This window comes from Oreochromis niloticus, linkage group LG8, assembly GCF_001858045.2.
Source record: "Oreochromis niloticus isolate F11D_XX linkage group LG8, O_niloticus_UMD_NMBU, whole genome shotgun sequence".
Taxonomy (NCBI): Eukaryota; Metazoa; Chordata; class Actinopteri; order Cichliformes; family Cichlidae; genus Oreochromis; species Oreochromis niloticus.
In genome coordinates this window covers 28381677-28397399 of record NC_031973.2, presented here as the reverse complement: position 1 = coordinate 28397399, position 15723 = coordinate 28381677, and the positions used below count along the sequence as shown (strand labels likewise).

Below are 15723 nucleotides of genomic sequence, written 5' to 3'. Positions count from 1 at the left end.
GCTCCACAAGCCTGTGCCTGAATCATCTTGGCAGTTAATGATCTTTGGCTGCAGTTTCAATACTAGTGACCTCATACTTCCCCACCCCAACAACACGCCACACCATCACTATCACTACTGTAACCTTATCTGTTAGAATAATCCAGATCAACCACAGAACCACAATGTATTAACACAAAACAAATAGCAATACTGGTTTGTCACTGATATCAGATCTGAAACAGTACAGTTTTATTTGGACTTGCATTATAAAATTATAAAATTGTCTACTCTGTGGTATACAATATTAAGGCATATCTGAACCAAATACCCTTTTGACTGTAAACGTGTACATTTACTCAAACTGGATAAATGTGGCAGAAATGACGCTCACTTGCAGTAAATGCTGAGTACAGCTTATCACGTGTACTGTGTGAGCTAAGGACATAAGAATGGAAATTTATGACACAAGACCAGGTTCTGATCACAGGACTCTTTCAGCAGCGGAGTCCTTGTTGACCTTCACCTGTGGAAGGTCATAGTCACCATGTCCTGGATGTGTGTGAACAGCTGTGTGACTGTGAAACATCTACAGATGTTTGATGGCTGACTTGTAGCCTCTGGACTGTTAGGAGTTTTTGAAAACAGTATTATGATGCTCTCAGACAGCTCTCTCTTCTTCCCCTCAGCCACTGTAAAACCATTGCCTCCATCATTCAGTGAAACCATAGTTCCTTTTACACATGCACAGCTGATTCCTATTTTTCATTATGTGCAAACCTTGTTATTTTCTGCTTCACTCACTGGAACGTGTGGAAAGTGTTGGCACTAAAAAAGTGAGCTGTGTATTTATTAAAAGTACCAATAAACAAAAGAAAGTAGCAGACGAGGACAGATTGAAGTGAGCACGTCCTGATGAGATTTGTCATTTTTTATCATTATGTTAGGTATGGTTATTAATTATTAGATGCTCATATTGCTGAGCACTGATCGTCCACGCCAGAATATTCTTCAGCTCTGTGGAGCTATGCCTTATATTGCCCAGTAGACTGTCCTGCCCAGTGCGGGACCCCTGAGAGAGGCCCTGCTGGCTCATTTCTGGGGGCTGCTGTGGTGTCCCAGAGGAGAACCGTGAATGTACGAGAGGACGGCACTCTGCAAATAGCTGGCCCTGTTGGCCTCATCCTCCCTCATCCTATGGATCTCTGCCTCCTTCAGCCGCAGCTTCTCCAACATGGAAGACATCTCGCTCTCTTTGTCCAGAAGAGTCTCCCTGTGGTTACTATTCAGCACTACAAGACAGCAAACCGGAGAGAGAACAGCATGAAAGAGAGCAGCACAGAATCAAATCACACTGTTGTTTCCAAACATTTCTTTAGACGGCCCTGGCACAAAGACACAAACTTATGTAAAGTTTAAAAGTAACCAGAACAAAAACGGACGGCGAACCTTTAAGCTCTCTTTCCAGAGCGTTGATCTTTTCTTTAAGTGCTCCCTGTGCCGTCCTCTCTGCCTGGAGATGTCCAATCTGCTCCTGCAGCTCCACCCTCACCCGGCTCACCTCGGCCACCTTCTCCTGGTCTTTACGGCACAGCTCCTGTAAGAGCACAGCAGGTGCTACTAACAAACACCTCTCATTTATCACTTGGCTCAAACCCTCTTCTCCACAAGCACTGGTAACTCTACAAGGCTACCATGTCTTTAGAAAAGATAGGCATCAAGGAAAGGGGGGAGGGGTGTTATTGTATATGAAGGACTCTCTAAAATGTACACAAATAATCTGGCCCAATGAAATCTCTGTTGAATGTGTTGGAGTTAAAGTGTCACTCTCAGCAGAAATGTCATTTACTGTTTTATGTCTTTATCGCCCACCTTCAGCAAAAGTAGATTTTTATGACCAATTCAAGGCACTTCTGAATTCTTGCGACTTCAATAATGAACTTATCCTAATGGGAGACTTAAATGTAAATTGGGATAACAAAAGCGACAGAAAGAAACTAAAAGAAATCACAGATAATTTTGGTTTAAAACAAATGATCAATGATCCCACTAGAATAACAAATCGCTCTAGAACTCTAATAGACCTGGTGTTCTCTAACAAACCAGATAGAATGATAAAAACATATAACTTTTTGACTGGCTTGTCTGACCACAATGCAATATTCTTCTCTAGAAAGCTGACTAAAAAGCGACTGAGATGTGTCAGTAAAAGCATGAATATAAAAAAAACATTTATTCCAAATAATCAAGAGCAACATTTAATGGCAGCTCTAAATAATTTTGATTGGACTAGCATACTATCCTATGATGACACTAATAAATTTTGTGATCTATTATACTCTGCTATTAAAGGGGTCTTGTCACAGTTTCAGAAAGAGAGCCATTTAAAGAAACGAGTTTATTCCTTGCCTTGGATTAATACCGAGTGTAAACAGCTTATGAGACTCAGAGACCAGTTACTTAAAAAATCGTTACAATCTGGATTAAATACTGATCGATTACATTTTATATCTGCAAGGAATAAAGTCACACAAACTTTGAGAATGGCAAAAGCAAATTTTTTCATGACTGTAATTAATAGTGCCAAAGGAAACTGTAAGCTAATTTGGGAAAATATTAACAAACTCCTTGGTAACAGTAAGCATAATGCTGATACAGACCTTGAACTTAAATTTGCCATTGAACTGGTATCAGAGCCTCTTAGCCTAGCTACTAAATTAAATGATTTTTTCCAAAGTACCATTAATGAAATTGCACAATTGTTTTCTAATTCTTATGACCCTCAACAAAATATTGGGAATATCGACACCAAAGAGGATGTTTCTTCTCCAGATTCAAAGTTCAATATTCAGAAAATTACAGAAAATGAAGTAGAAAATATAATCTCTAAATTAAGAAGTTCTAAAGCAAGGGATGAGTTTGGATTTGATACCAATTTCTTGAAGCATTATAAATCTTGTCTTTTGGTGCCTGTGACCCATCTTATTAATTTATCAATCACGCAGGCAGTCGTTCCTCTGAGTTGGAAGGTGGCAAAAGTTACACCAATTTATAAATCGGGTGATAAAACAGACCCTGCTAATTATCGACCTATTAGCATAATCCCTATCTTTTCAAAGATAGCAGAAAAGTGGGTTGCTAATTCTATCATCAAACATCTTAATGACTCCAATCCGGGTTTGCACCCTATGCAATTCGGATTTCGCACTCTTCATTCAACTGAAACGGCTGTCTGTGTTTTTGTTGAGAGAGTGAAATCTTACTTAGACAAGAGCAGTTGTGTTGCGGCTGTTTTTCTTGATTTCAAGCGTGCGTTTGACACTGTGAATCATCTTAAGCTCTTGTCTAGACTGTCGACATTTAACTTTAGTAATCATACTGTTAAATGGATACAGTCTTATCTATCAGATAGAAAACAATGTGTGCAAATAAAGAATAGCAAGTCACCCTATCTTTACTGTACGCAAGGTGTCCCCCAGGGTTCAATTCTAGGCCCCCTGTTATTTTCACTTTATGTAAATGACTTGCCTAATGTGTGCAAAAATGTGGACACGATCATGTATGCTGATGATACGGTAATTTTTACGCAAGCCAAAACTGCTGATGATGCAGCCCATCAGCTTTCACTGGCATTGCATGATTTACAAAAATGGCTGAATGACTCATGCCTGTGCCTTAATTTTAAAAAGACCGTATCAATGTTTTTTAGTAAACCTAAAACAACCGTGGCTGCAGTAAAAGTTTGCTTGGGTGCACAAGAATTAATTAATGTTGAGGAATTTAAGTATCTGGGAGTGCTACTAGACTCTAAATTATCCTTTAAAAAACACATTAGAAAAGTAGTGAAAACTGTAAATGTTAATATACAGAACTTTAGACATATCCGCACATCATTAACAGACACAGCAGCGATTACATTCCTGCATTCTGTGATACTGGCTCATATTGAATATTGTATTACAAGTTGGTCCTATACGAGCTCTGCTGCTATTGGGCCAATTGAAGTATGCTACAAAAGAGCATTGAAAATATTAGATAAAAAACCTTTTTCATATCACCATTGTCAAATTTTAGATAAATACAAGTTTTTAAATTTTACTAATTTCAAATTATTTAAATCTGCCTGTCTAATATACAAAGTTATACATGGTCTGGCGCCTCCACCAATGAGTGATTTTATTAAACAAAAATCTAGCAGTGTTGCCGGGTCTCGACTGACTCGAGCCACTGTTAGAGGTGATTGTGAATTGACATTCAGGCGGACCACCTTTTCACAGAATGCTCTGTCATACCAGGGAGTGAGCTTCTGGAATAGTCTTCCACTGTCAGTGAGGGAAAGTACAAGTCTACCCATCTTTAAGAGTCACTTAAAAGGGCGGCTGAGGGACACACAAACATGTGATCATGTTTAATAATCATGCTTTATATTGGACGGGAAAAAGAGTTAGTGTATTACTAAAAGGGAAACAACTGTTAGTGCAATGGGTGAACGCAATATCACGACAGTCAGGGCATATGCAATACTGGGGTTTGTGCAATATAATTGATGTGTTTCCGTTATTGTTATCTATACTGTCCTCTGTGTCCACTCTTCTTGTCATTTGTTTGTTCTAGTATAATGTGATGACTGTTTTTGTCTCTGTTACATGACCTGTAAATAGTGTCTCTGTATGTTTTTACTAACTTGTGTTTAACACCAACCTGCCAGAGGGTCTGCAGATGGAAATTAGCCCAAGGCTATAATCTGGCATATTTACATTTATTAAAATGTTCATTAATATGTATTGCCCCTCTTTCTAAAAAAAAAAATAAAAATAAAATAAATCACTTCTAGTGGGATTTCAGATTAGCAAGGCCAATTTACTGACAGCGTTTCAGGCTCTGACGTGTTGACAGTAACTGTTCTAGTCAGTGTACAGATTTCTCCCTGCTCCAACTTTAATTCAATTCAATTTTAGTTATTCCGTTTTCAGATTTTATTTAAATTTTAGAACAATTCAAAGCTGATGAAAAAAATGCTTTCAGTGTGTAGAAACAAGTTTTCTTCCAGAGCTCTTGGTGCTGCATTCTGGATCAAGTGAAGCCTTTTCAGGACAAGGATTAGGAATCAGTCCAGTCTAGATATTTTCATTTTTTTCAGCTCCACTGTGAGTCAGGAGCTTCCCTAATTTAGACAATGTTGTTCAGATGAAAGAAGGCAGACTGTTTAATGCTTGAGTTACAGGACAAAAGTTCCTCCAACCTTCCTCACAGTGTCACTGGAGGTCCAGGTCACAGTGTTTACAGACCACATGCCTCTGAAACGGACTCATGAATGAATATAAGTAACACTTTGCTGATATCTAAGGTTACTTTCATTCATTCATAAGCACAGTGGTGCAGTGGTTAGCACTGCTGCCTCACAGAGTTCGATTCCACCGCCTGGCTGGGCCTTTCTGTGTGGAGTCTGCATGTTGTCTCTGGGCACAGTCCAAAGACATGCAGTTAGTGAGGAAAGGTGAACTGGTGATTCTAAATTGTGAGTGTGAATATTTGTCTGTCTCTCTGTGTTAGCTCTGCGACAGCTTCTCGCCCTACGGTAGCTGGGATAGGCTCCACCCCCCTGCGACCCTGACAAGGATAACTGGACCGACATTTTAGGACATTGCTCATTTCTCACGTGGCCTTTGGTTTGGTCTGCTACATCAGTCAACAGCCTGCACAGATGCTTGGCGGTATGCAGCCAACACTATGGTAGCTGTGCTTTCAGGGCTGAGAAGCCTGCTCCTGTCTTTTGGCTTCCTGTTGACACAAGCTAGCTGTATATCTAGCATCACCGAGGTTTACTGCCTACAAAGAAATGAAGGAGACAAAATCATAACATTGATGTCTCATTTATGGAGCTATGCTCAGGTATTAGAGTGGGTGCAATGGTCCAGAACGGCATTTTTGGTGTAGATGTCCACAAATGGTGGTTGCAGTGCTTCAGCATCAAGCTGGCACTGCAGCAGAGGAGTGCGCATGAAGGCAGTGGAAATCAGTCAAGATAGCTTGTGTCACATCAAATCAAAGAGCAGTAAACCTCAGAGCAGCAGCAGCACAGGTCAGCTGATCACAGCCTGCAGAGAAAGAAGACCTGCTGCAGCTCACAACAGCAACATGGAGCCAGTACAGCCATCTTTGACCCCCGAGTGTACTCATTTCTCTGTTTAGCCGTGCAGGCAAAGGTTTTACTTTTATGTGCTAATATTATTTGATTGTAATATTAATAGAGCATGAGCTTCAGTTAGCTTTCCACAAAAGCATCTGGCAGTAATGTCCTTACTTTGAGTACATTTCAGAGCCTGTACTGTTTCACTGTTACTGAGTAATGTTTAACACCAGTATGTGTACTTTTCACTGGAAACACTGTGTGTACTTTAGCCACTTCTGCTGGTAGGTCTTATAGTTGGAGGTGTGGCAGCTGAAACCTGTTCTAGGCCCAAACTCTGCTAATTCTGTCCTGTAGATACAGGAGCTACAGTTGGAGTGGTGTTTGTACAACAGGCAGGTGGTGCATCCTGACCTGCTGCAGCTCCTCTATCCTGCGTCGTAGTCCGTCCATCTCAATGCTCTGCTGGCTGTTCTTGGCCTGCAGCTCAGAGATGGTCTGTTTCTGCTGGGAACAGTGCAGCTGGACCTCCTGCAGGGATGAACGCACCGAGCGCAGCTTCTCCTCCAAGGACGAGACGTGCTCCTGCTGCTCAGAGGAATCAACACAGAGGGAAATGCTGTGGAGGGGTCTTTCTCAGGTATTAGAGCCCAGCAATTACAGGTGACATTGGTTTTTAACATTAGGCAAACTTACAACATGATGCAATCCCAATAGGTTGCCCGTATTGATTTTGTGATCAGTTGTGTGATACATCGACATGTCTGTGTAACTAAAGGAGAGAACGTTTATTCTAAAGAGGAAACTGTGGAGTCAGTTTGCTGTCCCCCAGTTTCTTTGTCTTTACCACTACAGTGAACTTGTGCTCACTGTACGTCAAAATATTCATATATTAGATAAAATGTGGTGCAGCCTTTGCATTTAACCCATTCATGAGGAATGATCACAAAGAAATGTAAACTGTAATTCATTCGTCTCTGCCTGATGTTATGACTGTAGGGTCACTGGAGGTCAAAGCAAAGTAAAAAGATTTTTTTACCCAACTTAGAACATTTTCAAGACCCTTGAAAATGGATTTAAGGACTAAGGTCATTTTTAAGGAGTCTCTAGGAAACTGACTGTCATCAATTCATGTACAAGATTTAGAGATTCACAGACAGCGAGATGCTTCTTCCTGTTTCTGCAGGTCAGCACACAGTGACATTGTAAATGGATTAAAGAGCTGGACTCTGCACACACACACACACACACACACACACACACACACAGTGTCGTAGCATGATGACAGTTGGGTCTGTGGGGTTCAGCCACGTTCTGCTGTTCCTCAGAGCTCTGAGTAAATGACTCGTCCTGCTAGTAAAAGACAAAGTGGTGGGTGGAAAAAGAAAAGTACGGCCACCGGAGTGGAGATGCTCATTCTCCACTCACAACCATGACTTTGAAAACTTAGGTTGTGACTCAGTAAATGACCAAAGTTTGAACCCACCTCTTCCAAACGCACTTGAGCTCGCACTCTTCCCAGCTCCTCCTCTGCCTGGGCCCTTTCTGACACAAACGCTGCTTTAGCTTTACTCAGTTCCTGGAACAGATGAGACGACAGATTATCGTGAGAAACACATTCGGGGTGATTTGTTAACTCCCACTCTGGGTGTAAGATGAAGAAGAATTTCACTTCACTGTCATTTATTCTGTACAAATGCTCCCAGATTACAGGGAAACTGTTTTTTTAAACTGTGTGCAGCAGCTGTGGTTTTATCATTCTCCTCTGCAGTACCAAGGTGTCCCATGCTCTCTACAGTCACCTTCAGTTTGGCCTGATAACTGGGAAATTCCCCGGTGGCAAAGAAATGTTTGCTTGTGGATTTGAATAACTGTCTGGAATACACAGTTAGGGAAAGTTGACCCTTTATTCCTTAAATAAACAGAGACTCACACAGTCTTTGTCACTGAACCTTAAATATGTTAAAGAAACGAAGTTAAATTCAGGTAGAACTGTGTGTCAAAGCTCGCACACCCCTGGATTACTCACCATTATCATATCATACTAATCCATCTACTGACAACCTTCAGTTTATGTATATAGCTTCCACTCACAATGTGACAGATCAAAATGAGAGACACTCCAGTTTTGGATCCTTACATGAACAGAACAGGAACCAGGCTGACACAGAGTCAGAGTTCTGTTGAGCCAAGCATTCCTTTAACCTTAACTAGTAACGACTGGTGGGGTGGCTGTAGCTCAGGGGGTGCAGCAGGTCATCTATTAACTGGAAGGTTGGTAACTGGAGCCTGGGCTGCGCCAGTCTGCGTGCCAATATCACTGGGCAGGATACTGACCACGAGCTGCTCGTTAATGCATCCACTGGAGGATGAATGTGTGTGAATGTTAGATAGAAAACATTTCAGCATAGAAAACAGTGCTTGTATGAATGGATAAATGAGGCGTGTTGTACAAAGCTCTTTAGTGCTTTAGAAAAGCTCTGTATGAGCACGGGTCCATTTACTTCATACATTTCTTTATAAATAACAATTTCAGGTATAAAACATTCACAGCAATCCCATAATCTTTCCAAACTTACCTCAATAATTTTTACTCTAAAACACCAACATTTCTATTAGACCTCCTCCTTCCTACCATGAATTACTGCTTCAGTTTTAAACAGGATCAATTTATGTTCATTAGCAGGCTACACAGCACAGGCTTTGAAGGTGGTGGTATTACAAATAATTTTTAAAAGCCTGAGCAGAGCTCTTTTAGCTAATTATAGGCCAATCTCCAACCTTCCTTTCATATCAAACATCCTTGAAAGAGTAGTTGTCAAACTGCTAACAGATCATCTGCAGAGGAATGGCTTATTTGAAGCGTTTCAGTCAGGTTTCAGAGCTCATCACAGCACAGAAACAGCTTTAGTGAAGGTTACAAATGATCTTCTTATGGCCTCTGACAGTGGACTCATCTCTGTGCTTGTCCTGCTAGACCTCAGTGCAGCGTTCGATACTGTTGACCATAATATCCTATTAGAGCGATTAGAACATGCTGTAGGTATTACAGGTACTGCACTGCAGTGGTTTGTATCATATCTATCTAATAGACTCCAATTTGTACATGTAAATGGAGAGTCCTCTTCACACACTAAGGTTAATTATGGTGTTCCACAGGGTTCAGTGCTAGGACCAATTCTGTTTACATTATACATGCTTCCCTTAGGCAACATCATTAGAAGACATAGCATACATTTACACTGCTATGCAGGTGACACCCAGCTCTATCTGTCCATGAAGCCAGATGATACAAGTGTGTATCTTATGGGGTATGCCAAGTTCCTCTGAGTCACAGATCTGGGTGATGTAACACATGGCACGGATCACTTTGATTGTGGTAAACATATGAATACTTGTATGTCACATTGCAGTGTGAGCAGTGTGAGCTCTGACCTCCTCCAGTTGTATCCGCTGTCCCTCCAGTTTGAAAATGCGATCCTGCAGGGCCCGCTCACTTTCTTCTAAATGTCGGTTTATATGCTCCACCTTCACAGGAACATAAACTTTCAGTAACTGATGCTGTTAAAATGACCCCATCTATTAAAATAGTGCATTTTGTTCTCATTATTAACACATTCGAACTCTTATTTTGATTCTTCTACGTGGCGTTGTGTGCGGCCCAACAGCACACCTCTTTCTGGCGGAGACTGTCCATGTCATCCAGGGCTTGCTTGGACCTTCGCTTCTCTGATTCCAAACGGTCTGTCAGACACACAGGAAATCTCTGCTGGCGTTCATGTTACAAAAGGAATCTATATGTTCGTAGTTGATAACACGCGTTACCTTCAGCCTGTGCTAGTCGCAGCTTGAGCTCAGCTGTGCTGGTGGTCAGCTCCTGCTTCAGCTCAAAGATCAGCTGCTGCTGAGACTTACACCTGCGCTCCATCTCCTCCACCTAACACACACACCAACATCCCAGAGTGCTCACAGTGCAAATATCAAAGTGCAAATGATGAAAGTGAAAAGACAGGGCTCCTACGTTATTCTTGAGTTGACCGTTGGTCTCTGTCAGGTTCTGGATGTCTCTGAGGAGTTTTCCCTGTCTTAGCACAGCGTCCTACAGAACGGAAGGAGAAGAGCTGACAGTAATACACACACACGTCACACATACACACGTCACACACACACACGTCACACACACACGTCACACATACATGTGTATGTATGTGTGACATACACATGTATGTGTATGTCACACATACATACACATACATGTGTATGTATGTAGAAATTGTCTTGCTGTTTTGTGAGCAGCTAACATCATCACTAATGTTTATCTTCACAATCTGAAGCAGCTGACTCTCTCCACCTCTACACCCTCGATGAAGATGGGCTATCAGCCTCTTCCCTGCAGCCACAACGAGCTCCTTGGTCATGCGGGCAGCATGTTGTTTCCTGACATCATGGTGTCAGACTCTTGGCTCCATCATCTCTATGTGATGTGGTCATGCAGCCACTTTTAAACCAGGACTGGATCTATTATTCCTTAACAATTACAAACCAGTGTCAAACTTCCTTTTTGTCTCTATGGTCGCTGAAAATTACTGCGAAAAAAAGAAAGCTAACTGCAGTGTTGGGTTTTCAGCAGGACTATAATATCATCTGCTCTGCATGATGTTATGATGTTTTAGTATTGCTGGATTTGTCTGCTGACTCTGTGACCTCATCGGCCACGTAGCATGCTGGTCATGTATTTCAGCGTCCTACCATTTAAAGGTAAAGCTGCCATCACTCTGTACCTCGTGCTCTTTCTTCCTCTCTTTGCTGTGTTGTTCCCTCTGTTCTTCTTTCTCAGCTTTCAGTCGAGACAGCAGCTCTCCCATGTTTTGGTTTTTCTGCTCGGAGAGTGCGAGGGCAGCTTCTGTCATCTGCAGCCTGCACAACAACAGATGATGCTGTTAAACGCATGTTTGGAAAACATGTTTTGGAGGCCCCGGTTACATTGATCTTTAATCTCTGACTACCAAACTCTAATCAGCTAATCCTTTGTCCAAACTGACATCTGTGCCAAGTCTCGAGAGATTCCTGCAAATTTCCTCAGAATGATATCGCTGTCAGGAAAATAGGACAAACAAAGAACTGTTATCATGTTTGGATACTGGAAACCATAGTCATCATCATCCCAGTGTCCTAACGCAACAGAGCTTCTACATTTACAGAGTGGCTCATAGTAAAGGTGTTGGTTAGAACGAGAGGAGGGCTGGACTCTGTAAGTTTCCTCTTGTTTCTCTGCTGGTAAAATTCCCTCTTTGGCAGAAATAACTCCTCCTGGGGGCATTTTTGCATGTACTGTGTTTTTCCAGCATTTGAAAGCTATCAGATGTGGCCTTGAACTAAGTCAGAACCCTGCGTTTCTGCTAGATTGTAAACCTCCATCCACCGTCTGACTGAGCATCCTAGAAAAGTCTCTCTAGCTACTCTGTAACCATCTGAGATCGAATCCAGGCAGTTATTTGGATAACGATCATTTCAGTGCTCCGTGGGACTCAAACCCACACGTCAAAAGCAAACAACACTATGTGACTCTGTAACGAAGTATATGTAAAGAGCTTTCCTCTGACACGTTAACTCCACACCTGCTGGGCACACATACAGTTTAACAGCATTACAACCTATTGTTCACACGTGTCAGCACAACATGACTGGCTAACTGGGGGAGGGGCTTAGAACGCTCCCTAGATTTCAGCATTTTTTTGAGTGCCAAGTGTCCTGATATAAAGTGATCCTCGTGTATTCTTCTTGCATGATTGCAACACCCACACATATGCGAGCAGCTGTCTTCTCTAATGTTACAGCGCAGTATTTTCACACAGCTGTTTACTGAACGTGGACTGACGGTGGAGGAAACGATTACTTTGCAGTGAGAGAGTTGACGGCTGACTTTCTCTCGTTCAGAGCTTCCTGGAGTTGGCCGATCTGAATGGAGGTTGACCTGACGACAGAGAAAAAGTCACAGAATCATAAGAGGATGCAGGTGTCTCCACACACACCATCTTCCAGGCTATTAGCCAATGGCCACACAGAGTCACCACTCACCTACTGGAGCGTCCCATCTCATCCCTCTGCCTGTCTATGGTCTCCATCAGGCTTAGGAACTGAAACAAAAGTTAGAAATAAAAAACTGTATTTAATCTGAGTAGGTTATCTGGACATTTGACCCCCACTGGGCATTACTGTGGTTCATTATGACTCACAGAAATATTTGACTACACATTAAAAATTTGTGTAGACAACCGTGAAGATATCACACTCCCTCAACCCTCGCTCCACCATTATCAGCTTAGTCCAAATGTTAACCTGATTTGTACTGATATGCATGTCTTGGCTATTTATGGGAGTCATTTTTACTGCAGCTAGGCTGTGTGTCCACTATGTGCAGCTGTTTGCATTTGTCTCTATGGAAAAGTAAATAAAGGTGCATCACTACACAGAAGATAAACCATTACAGAATCCAGCCTATGGTCTTGGATTGGATCTGTAATCACAGTGGGCTATAGCTACAAGAGTGCACGCACTGGGGTTTCCTACTGGTGGTGCAAGTGCTGGGAGGATCAGAAGTCCCATATTCAGACAGGTTGTAGACTTCTGATCGCTTCTCTGGGAGAAATGTTTCCTGAATTCAAAACTTTGGAGGTGAATGGCCGACCTGTGGTGTCTGCAGTTTGGGATTGCGAGGTTACCTGCCGGCCTTTCTCCTCCTTCAGTGTTTGAATCTCCTTGCTGAGGACCTGGGTCCGGCTGCGGCTCTCCCTCAGGGTGGACCGCCTGTCTGAGTTGTGCCCTGTGGCCTGCTCTGAAAGGTAAAGATGGCTCTCAGCGTAACCATGTTATAGTAATGCTAACAAAGCCATACTGCTAGCGTTACGACCTCTGGTAGGACTTACCGAGAGCTTTCAGCGTGTCACTGGGTATGTTGTTCCCAGCCATCTCCAGCTGCACTATGCTCTTGTTGTTTTGAAGTGCCTCCAGCATGGACCTGCCTCCCAGCAGACCAATATTGTTCCACCTGAGATCTGAGTAAGTAATGTAAGAGGAGTTAGCATGGACCATCTGCTGATGACAACAGCAGGCTCTGCAGCTTAAACTTATGATGCTGCCATACGACGGAGGCTGCTCTTAAAAGCTGTTCTCTACCAAACAATACGGTACATGACGTTAACCAGTTAGTGTCACCTAGAACTTCCAGTGTGCTGTTGCGTTTGAGTGCCAGAGCGAGCTCCGATGCTCCATGGTGGTTGATTTGATTGTTGCGCAGGTCCAGCTGCGTCAGCACGCAGTTGGAAGCTAAACCGCTGCAGAAGAGCGAGAAAGCTTCGTCCCACACGCCCAACGCATTCCACTCCAGCACCAGCCTGCAAAAACCAAACACTGCCAGTTAATTAGGCACACTCTTCAGTACTCAGACTATGTGCTGACAGATTCCTTCAATGATCAGAAATGCATGATAAGACTGTGCATTTGGTCACGTTTCTGCTGTCTCTCTGACGGGTTTATTTTGTTTTCAGTATCATGACCTCCAAATTCCAGGAGCAGGACAGACAGAATAGTTCAATGACTATATATGATGTCCCACACTACAGGCTGTCTGTTCTTACTTTCATGTCATGTGTCTTTCATGTGTTTGAAAATTGCCACAAATGCAATATTTTTGTTCACATCTTGGTTGTTTGATTGAAACTCATTTGTGGTGAAATACAAAGTGTCAGAGTGTTTCTCACCAAAAACAGAAGTGACTACAGCGGTTTTTGTGTGGTCAACTCAACTACTAAATATTCTGTGTGATCACTAAAGTGTCTGTCTGTCTCTACACACAGCCTGCGGGCTTTCGCAGGTCTCCTGCTGTTAAAAGACAGCTTACGATCTGTTGTTGTGAACCGGTACTATACAACTATTAACAGCCATAAGGGAAAGGAATGAAATGGTTCACAGACACAAAGAGCATGAGTCTCACCTGTGCAGCGTCTTGTTTTGTGCCAAGAACTGTCCCAGCACCTCGGCTCCTGATGATCTGAGGTTATTCCCCTGTGAACAATAAAAACACAACCTAAGGACACACAGATATTGTGCAATAAAATAAAACTAGTGTCACCGTGTGTGGAGAGTCTAATTTGGGAGGCGGTACCTTTAGATCCAGGACTTTGACAGTTGTGTTGTCAAACAGTCCACTGAGGAGCACTCTGGCACCTGAGAGTCACACACAGCACAGTGACTAACACACACACACAGAATTTAATCCTGCACTCAGCATCCTGAGTCACAATATTTACCAGAGCAGCAAATGTGGTTTATTATGCTAATGAGAAAAAAGATCTATATGAATGTTTTCTATTTCTCTGTTTGTTTGTTGCATTTAAAAAAGACTGTTTGCATTTATCCTTCTAATTCAAGCAGCGCAAACTCTGTAAATGTGAAGATCTGTTCAGGATCAGAACCAAAGGACTTTTTGTTGACAGCATCTGTGTGATATGTAGCCTAACACACTCATTCTGATAGTTTTATTATTTAACCATCAGACTGATTAAAGTACATTACATAGACGTGCCGCAGCAGTGTGACTCGGGCAGGGCCACATCACTGCATCATTCACATTATTGAGGACCATACACTTGCACATACTGTATAATTCTCCACATTACATAAAGACTGTCCTTACGCACCTTCCTCGCTGAGCATGCAGTCACTGAGTGACACCTCAGTAAAGACAGTATCCTTATGGAAGGCCTTAGCCAGCACTGAGCAGGTATCTGCAGACAGGCTCAGTCCACTCAGGTCCAGTCTGGAGCCCTGAGCAGACCTGCTCTCCTGGAGCTGAGCTACAACACCCTCCTGAGGCTCCACGCCTCCCTCCTTACACAGACGGAGGTATATCCGCCTGAAATCCTCCATTCAGGCTCTGCAGACTCCTGATCATCTAAAGAGCAGAGCTTTCTGTCCTCAGACCAACTGGTGAAAAGAAGGAGAGACCAAAGTTCTTACTGCTGCTATCTATACATGTGCTGTTGATTTTCCTGGCATCAAAGATAAATGCATTAATAAATAACAAAAACGCCGAGGGATACTTTTTTTCTTTTGCTAAATTTAAGAAATAATTGATGATCACACGACACTGAATCAACTTTAACCACTGTAGCGACCAGCCTACACAACTGTGTGGATTTAAAGCGTACTGACGTGTATTTTACATGGTAGCTTGTAACAGTCAGACCCACGCTGAACAGCCAGTTTTGAATGAAAGTGACGCGAGGAGCTATCTCCACGCGAGTCAGAGGCTCGCGCGGGACAATCAAATCTTAAACCGATGATCCAAGTAAGGAGGGGTTCAAACCGGGTTTCTTGAGTAGCGATCAAAATAATAATTACAGGTTAAGATAAAAACACAGACCTCCACCAAAACTGTCTTCCTGACAGTTATTGTTGTTGTAGCTCGACCAGCTGACAGAAAAAGGAAACCAGGGCACAGAGTAACTAGGAAGTGTTTGACGCAAAGCATTTTGGTCAACGTAGTTTCGAAAAAATAAGTCTCTATTTATCTATCTGCTTGTTCGTTTTTATCAGGCCTAATCTGTGTGAGG

At 42.5% G+C, this 15723-nt stretch overlaps 1 protein-coding gene across 2 annotated transcripts; it reads right to left on the bottom strand.

Moving 5' to 3' along the window:
- Positions 1 to 192: 192 nt before the first annotated feature.
- Positions 193 to 15653, bottom strand: lrrc45 (leucine rich repeat containing 45). Of its 2 annotated transcripts, none has more exons than XM_003454040.5 (18): positions 15534 to 15653; positions 14809 to 15094; positions 14274 to 14335; positions 14103 to 14173; positions 13325 to 13503; positions 13036 to 13164; positions 12832 to 12944; positions 12188 to 12246; positions 12006 to 12083; positions 10891 to 11026; positions 10131 to 10208; positions 9935 to 10046; positions 9783 to 9853; positions 9545 to 9637; positions 7596 to 7688; positions 6524 to 6697; positions 1429 to 1576; positions 193 to 1271 (listed from the first exon to the last, which is right to left on the bottom strand). In XM_003454040.5, the coding sequence occupies exons 2-18, from the start codon at positions 15035 to 15037 to the stop codon at positions 1072 to 1074; spliced, it is 2025 nt and encodes a 674-aa protein (XP_003454088.1). In that variant the 5' UTR covers positions 15038 to 15094; positions 15534 to 15653; the 3' UTR covers positions 193 to 1071. The 2 variants fall into 2 exon arrangements, with proteins under 2 accessions (XP_003454088.1, XP_019217686.1); XM_019362141.2 differs by lacking the exon at positions 15534 to 15653 and adding an exon at positions 15323 to 15461.
- Positions 15654 to 15723: the final 70 nt, after the last annotated feature.

Coding starts and splice junctions, on each gene's coding strand:
- lrrc45 (XM_003454040.5), bottom strand. CDS start 15,037: ATGGAGGATTTCAGGCGGATATACCTCCGTCTGTGTAAGGAGGGAGGC. Junction 9,854..9,934: donor GCGACTAGCACAGGCTGAAG/GTAACGCGTGTT, acceptor TGTGTCTGACAG/ACCGTTTGGAATCAGAGAAG. Junction 7,689..9,544: donor AGCGGATACAACTGGAGGAG/GTCAGAGCTCAC, acceptor CATCTGTTCCAG/GAACTGAGTAAAGCTAAAGC.